Source organism: Peromyscus leucopus, chromosome 6, assembly GCF_004664715.2.
Source record: "Peromyscus leucopus breed LL Stock chromosome 6, UCI_PerLeu_2.1, whole genome shotgun sequence".
Taxonomy (NCBI): domain Eukaryota; kingdom Metazoa; phylum Chordata; class Mammalia; order Rodentia; family Cricetidae; genus Peromyscus; species Peromyscus leucopus.
In genome coordinates, this window is record NC_051068.1 from 14,158,925 (window position 1) to 14,165,971 (window position 7,047).

The following is a 7,047-nucleotide window of genomic DNA, read 5'->3' on the forward strand; positions in this document are numbered from 1 at the left end:
ACAGGCATGCACAGCATTTGACACTCAAAGGTACTTGTGCCTACAGTGTTCTGTCCTTTGCAATTAATGGGCGACTGCTCGGGGGCATGTTGTAATACTACTTGTTTTCCAAAATCTGCTTTTAAATCTAACCAAACTCTGCTTTATTATTGTCCATAGAAACATTTACCATTTTTATTTTGTATATATGGGTGTCTTGCCTGCATGTATGTCTGTGCACCATGTGTGCAGGCTGTGCCCAGGGAGGCCAGAAGATGTTATCAGATCCCCTGGAACTGGAGTTATAGGTGGTTGTGAACTGCTATGTGGCTTCTAGGAATCAAACTGGGTCCTCTAGAAGAGCAGACAGGGCTTAGTGAATGAGCCATCTTTAGAGCTCTGAAACATTCTTTTATTATTAGTTAAAATGGCCAGATAAAAGGTTAATACTTTGGATTATAAACAATATTTTAGATACCCTCATCTGTGGATTCTTTAAGTGCATTGACCTGCTTGCTAACATAAAACCCACATCACTTAACATGCATTGCTGATCATTTCTAATACCATGCCTTCAGGTATGAGTGCTTTGTATTGGTCGTTTCTCTAATCCTCTTAACTGTAGTGGTGTAGTGCTGTGTCCTTCAAAACAAGAAAAGGCTGTATATGCCAAAGTTAAGCTGTAGTGCTTCTGACTTTAACATTAATGAAGCAAGAAATATATTAAATAAGTCATGTTTGCCGGGCGGTGGTGGCACACGCCTTTAATCCCAGCACTCGGGAGGCAGAGCCAGGTGGGTCTCTGAGTTCGAGGCCAGCCTGGGCTACCAAGTGAGTTCCAGGAAAGGCGCAAAGCTACACAGAGAAACCCTGTCTCGAAAAACAAAAAAAAAAAAAAAAAAAAAAAAAAAAAAAGTCATGTTCAAAGAGAGGCATGTGCCTAGAAGCTCACAAGAACCTGTTCCACTAGGAACACAATCTGCATTTGCCAGTTTAGTGTCATGGTGACTTCACAAAACATAACTGCTGTGAAGAATGAACTGTAGTGGGCTGGAGAAATGGCTCAGTGGTTTAAGAGCACTGGGTGCTCTTCCAAAGTACCCAGGTTCAATTCCCAGCACCCACATGGTAGCTCACAACTGTAACTCCAGTTCTAGGAGAGCCGATGCCCTCATACAGACATATGTGCAGGCAAAACACCAATGCAAATCAAAGAAATTTTTTTAAAAAGTGAATTGAAGCTGGGTGGTGGTGGTACACACCTTTAATCCCAGCACTCAGGAGTCAGAGGCAGGTGGATCTCTGTGAGTTTGAGGCCAGCCTGGGCTACAGAGTGAGTTCTAACAAAGGTGCTAAAGCTACACACAGAAACCCAGTCTCAAAGCCCCCCCCCCCCCCAAAGTACCTCATCAGGACCTGGCCTCTTCCCTAATGTGACCAGGTTTGGGAGACTTACCTTGTCACACTCAGACTTTTAGCGCTTACTTATAAGGACTTTGAGCAAGGGTACAAAAATAATCCAGAGCTATTTGCTAGTAATTACTGTTATCGTCTACTATTAATCCCCTTAGTGCCCTTGACCACATTCAGACAGCACGTTGTTAACCTCTGCATGCTCTGATTAACTGAAAGTTGAGGCAGTGAAGTGCTGACAGGATTAAATGCTACAGGGACCACCAGCTAGGGATTGTACCTCCTGACCTAAGTCCTTACATATTTGAATGTTGGACTCAAAGTTACCTGCCTTCAAATGTCCCTTGGATTTAAAGTATGTAAAATGTTGTGGCTGAAAATCAAAAGCACTTGCTTTTCACATGCTGGGATTAAAAGCATGCTCTACAACTGGCTCTCAATATTTTAGTATTGAGAGGATTTTATATTCACAGATAAGCTTGGTCATAACCATTTTAAATGAATTATGTAAAAAGCAAAGCACGTACAACTTGGATTAGCTAAGAATTTTAAAAATTAACAGGGCCCATACACTGAAATTATAGTTTTAATGTAGCTGGGTGTAGTGACATACAGCATTCATCACTGCACGTGGAAGGCAGAGACAGTGGATCTCTTGAGTTCAAGGCCAGACTGGTCTACATAGTTCCACGACAAGCCAGAGCTACATAATTTAATAGAGACTCAGTCTTATTTTTAAAGAAAGTTTTAATGTACTGAAATTTAACTGCCAGTGAACTACCTAAGAAATGTCTTAGATGAAAGTTCTAGCTAAATTAGTAATTTTGAATTACAGTGTTCAATTACCTAGGCCAGTTGTACCTTGAGTTTTGCCTCCCAAAGAATCACTGCTTCAATAGTTAGGTTGTCTGTCTGAGTAGACTGCAGTGGGGCAGGGGCATTCTCAGAGCGAAGCCTTAGCCTTGAAGAGTAACACAAGTACCAAAATTTCTCTAAGTAATGAACAGTGTTTATATTCAAATGGTGTGACTCTGTACTCATAATTGCTAATACTATGGTCTTAATTTTGAAATCCTCAGATTTGAACAAAATATACCAAGACATTGATTTAGCTTATGCCAAGCCATTTACACAAATTATAGCTCTGAGGTATTTTATTGCAAAAACATACTCATACATAGACTAATGGGCTTAAAATTCATCACATTTATTTCTTAGCTTGACCTTCTAGTAAGTCTTTAGCTTCATTGATTTTGGCTGCTATATAAGGAGATCCTCCTATAGAAGAAAGGGGAGGGGGAGACATAGTTTAGAGCACAGATTCTAAATCTGTCAAAAGCTACTTGCATTTCGAGGATCCCGGGCCTTAACAGAAATACTATCTTCATTCTCTAAAAAGCAACTATGATAACTATAAATAGGTCACCAAATTACAGGGTAAAATATCTGACCAATGGGAAATGAGGTGTTTTCACACAATTTTACCTTTAAAAACCTTAAAATCTGACAAATACAATTTAGCACTTCCCACATAAGTGCCTGAAACTAAGCACTTGTGAACATAATCCAATGTGTTACCTGTTCTCAGGGCTTCTGAGCTTATGTTGGAAAGACCTATTTGTTTTACATCCTTTCCCCGCTTCAATTTTCCTCTCTTGATATTAGCTGACCCTTTCTATTATCTAGATTTGCTGTTTTCCTAACCTGATGTAGCAGCTAATCAGTCCATCAAAAAGCATCAAGAGAATGCTGGTAGAATGTATATGTATGGACTCTTTACCTAAGCATCTTGAACATTAGAAGATGTTAAATTCCTTACACTGTGAAGTCAAATACTAAACATTTGTCCTGTTTAAACTTATCAATACCCCTTTTCCTATAAGCAAAAAGATTTGTGCATGACAATAGATTTTTGTGTGGTCTGTTAGTCAAAGAAATTCCTTGCTTTTATCAGTTAAGGCTACTTAGAAGTTCATCAAAAGCAAACAGCTCAGCTCATAGGTTTCCATATAGGTAATTTCCTGTTCTAAGTGTCCACTATAAATGGAAGTCCCTTAAAAAGTTTTCCTTAATTAAAACTTAGCACTTGGTTATTTATGAATATTTATGAATCTAAGCAAAAATATAGCAAAAGTAAATTAAACTCAGAGCCAAGAGTTAGGGTGTACGCTTTTAATCCCAGCATTTGGGGCTGAGGCAGAATGGTCATAAAGTTTACATAGCAAGATGTATTAAAAACAAGCCAACCAAAGTATTTAGTATTTGTGATGTCCATTACTGGGAGATATTTTATCAAACACAACCTAAAAGCAGTATTAATGTTTATTATTACTGCCAAATCACAATGACTCTTATATTGCTGATTATACCTTTGTTTCGGTGAGAGAAGGTATCCCTTGCAAACCAGGTTGGCTCTTGATCCTCTTGCCTCAGCCCCCCTCTCTGAGTGCTGGGACTACAGGAGTATGTCACCGTATCTAGTGGATTTCATTATTTAAGACACTACAATGTGATCCATGCCTGGGAAACTGCTCATACGTACATTTAGACATAACTACCAAGAATCAGTTATCCCATTAATAGCAGTCCAACATGTTTCATAAAAACTGAATAGTTACTTACCCTTGTCTGGGTGGTTTAAGAGCATAATCCGTCGATGAGCATCCCTGATCTTTCCTTTATTGGCAGTAGGACTAGTTTGAAAAGGGAAACGTAATTTGTTGCTTCAGTTTGCTTAAATCACACACACACACAAACTACAGAAGGGCCAAATTTAACACTGTAAGCCTCACACAGATGTAAAATGCATTTTCTAAGTCAGAACCAAATTATAGTGCTTAAAAACAAAACTAAGTGTAGTTGACCTGACAATTCTTATTCAACACTTCATTTGCAAATGGGGGCAGAATTTCACTACAGATCACTCCAGGCAGCAGTGAGCACTGTCATAATCTGTTGTATCTTTCAGTGAAAGCCCTATACTTCTATAGGAATGTTAGGCTTAAAGATTCTCATGGAAGGAGTTAACCAACATAAAATCAATGTCTTCTTGGGACAAAATCCCCAGGAACTACCTTACACATATTAAGAGTGAATAGAAGCTTACCTTACACCTAGTATTAATGCTGCCTCCCGTTTTGTCATTTTGGGTTCAAACCCACCTCTATAGTACCCACCACTGAAGGCCTGAAAGGGATATTGAATTGGAAGGGAAGATTAATGAAGTAAATGGAATGTTGGTTAAATCAATAAAGACAATAAAGAAAAACAGTACATTTCAGAGAACTACAAGTGTATTTCCCGAGGTATTTTAGCTTGATTAAGTAGTAACTATTGTAACAAGTATTACGCATCCATTTCTTCAAGTCAAACTGGAACAAACTGTTGATTTAAGACAAGAACAAAACCAGGAGTGAATGCAGATCATTGTCACCCATATTCCTCATAAAAACTTGATTCTCATAAAACAGTTTCATACCTGGTTCAAGGCAACCACTAAAACAAGACTTTATGATAGTGTAGGGGAATTAGGCCATCAGGACCTTAACCTTAGCAGAAATCATGCACACCAAGCTGTCCATGACTCCGACTTTGAAAAGTCCAGAAGAGCAGCAGCTGTGTGCGCTGTATCCGGTTCAGATTCGTTCTTCATCACACAGGGTGTGATGCTTGAATGTAGTTCTAACAGCACTGCAATGCTACCTGTGTCTCGTCTGACAGAGCAGGTATGTGAGTAGGAAAGACCTGTGAAGGTCACCCACCCTCAGTTGTCCCATGTGACAACTGATTCCTAGTGTGGCACCTCTGCAAGGTTTGCAGCTCCTCACTGAAATTCCTGTGGGATTCAGGCTGCAGGGCAGCTCCAGGCTTCAAATACAGGCAATACATTTAGCAAAAAAATTAGGTCTTACAGATTTTGGTAGGCTTTGAAAAACTTGTTTTACTTGAGGCTCCACATGCTTCATGGCTTGTAAAACATAACGGCCTAAAAACAAAATCAATAGAATAAGCAAATGAATCCATAACCAGTCTACTCTTCCACCCCCAAACCATAGACAAACCTGCAAATCCTGCAGCAGCAATGGTCAGTCCAACTGCTACCACTGTACTGGCCTGGTAAGGGAGGAAAAGAGGAAATGTTTACTTATCTAATGGCCACCTATTCTTCTGCATTCAAGCTCTTTACAACCTTCATTTCAGTGAAAGGTGGGTTCCCCCACCCCTTTTATTTGCCAGGACTAGGGATGGGACCTAGGGTGTCACACATGCAAAGCGCTATACTGGTGGGACTACATCTCCAGCCTTTGTGAAAGTTCCATTTTTATTCTGAGGTGGAGTCTTGCTAGCCATGAATTTACGATCCTTCAGCCTCAGTTTCCTAAGTATCTGGAAGTGTATAGAGTGCAGCACCAAGCCTGCTGGAAGAAACATTTTGTTGCTGTTGTTGGCAAAAAAAATAAATAAATAAAAATAAAAATAAAAAAAGAAATCTTTAAAACACTGCAATTTGACGCTGTGCACGATGGTGGCTTTTTAATATCATTTAATCCCAGCCCTTGGGAGGCACTGGCAGGTGGATCTCTGAGTTCTGGGACAGCCCGGGGTTACACAGACCATGTCTCAAAAAATTAAAAACCACTACAATTTTCATACACAATTTACTGTCGGGTGTGGGATTTTCACTAAGAAGAAAAGGTTAAGTCAACCTGCTTATCCACAGTAAGGGTAATTTTTTTCAGACGTCCAAGAGAACTTTAACCCACAGGCCCTTGAACCTCATTAAAGTTTAAACAAGACCGGTGGAAATACGATTTCTGCTGGGTTAGGAAACAGTGCTTGCAAAGGCTCCCTGCAAGATTCTCACAAGGCTTTTCCACTGTAAAGGATTTGTTGGGGGGCCTTAACAGGCCGACCTCGCAGGAGGCGCCAACGTTTTCCTGCAGCAGAGATCGGGGCTGGAGCCAGCGGGAGGCCGGGCAAAGTCTGTCTGCGCGTCCGCCCGGGCCGGCCAGCGCCATGTTGGAGCCCGTCAGCGCCGGCCACTCACCATGACTCCGCTCCGCGGCCGGGCACCGCGCGGTCATCCCAGCGCGAGCCCCCGCCACAGAACGTCTGTGCAGACCGCTGCGCTCCAGCCAACGCCGCCGCCAGGTCCAGCAGCGCCGCGCAACACGGCAGGAGCGCCGTAAAGCGCGTCGGGAACTGTCGCGCAAGCTGTTGCAAAAGGGCCAAGCAACGGGTTGACTGAAAGGTCTGACGGGGCGGTGCTTGCTGTGCCCTCCGCCCTGGGCTTCAGATTTGGAAGACTAATGCCCGGCCCTAAAATGAGTTTCCAGCTAAAACATATCGCCCTAACTTCGCTTTATATAGGTTTTTCCGTCCACACTGTGGAAGTAGCGCTGTTTTTCAGATGAGGATATTCTCAGTACATTTTTGTTTTGTTTTGTTTTGTTTTGTTTTCTCTCCACGTCTCATGTCTCTGCATTTTTTTTTTTCTACCCTGTTCTTGATATCAAGAAGCCAGGAGACTGATCTTCATGGCCTGCAGAGAAATCTTTCTTCTGACTTAGAACTTAGGTCTATAAGTAGATCAAAAATTATATGGAAAGTTAATTTTCCATCTCTTTCTTGGTTGTCTTCTTGAGGCTACATGAA

General features: G+C 41.3%; 1 protein-coding gene across 1 annotated transcript; it reads right to left on the reverse strand.

Annotated features, from left to right (window-relative positions):
* Positions 1–2,528: 2,528 nt before the first annotated feature.
* Dnajc19 (DnaJ heat shock protein family (Hsp40) member C19) lies at positions 2,529–6,600 on the reverse strand. The gene is made up of 6 exons (XM_028872687.2): positions 6,440–6,600; positions 5,454–5,505; positions 5,304–5,377; positions 4,499–4,578; positions 4,015–4,085; positions 2,529–2,670 (listed from the first exon to the last, which is right to left on the reverse strand). The coding sequence occupies exons 1-6, from the start codon at positions 6,440–6,442 to the stop codon at positions 2,600–2,602; spliced, it is 351 nt and encodes a 116-aa protein (XP_028728520.1). The 5' UTR covers positions 6,443–6,600; the 3' UTR covers positions 2,529–2,599.
* Positions 6,601–7,047: the final 447 nt, after the last annotated feature.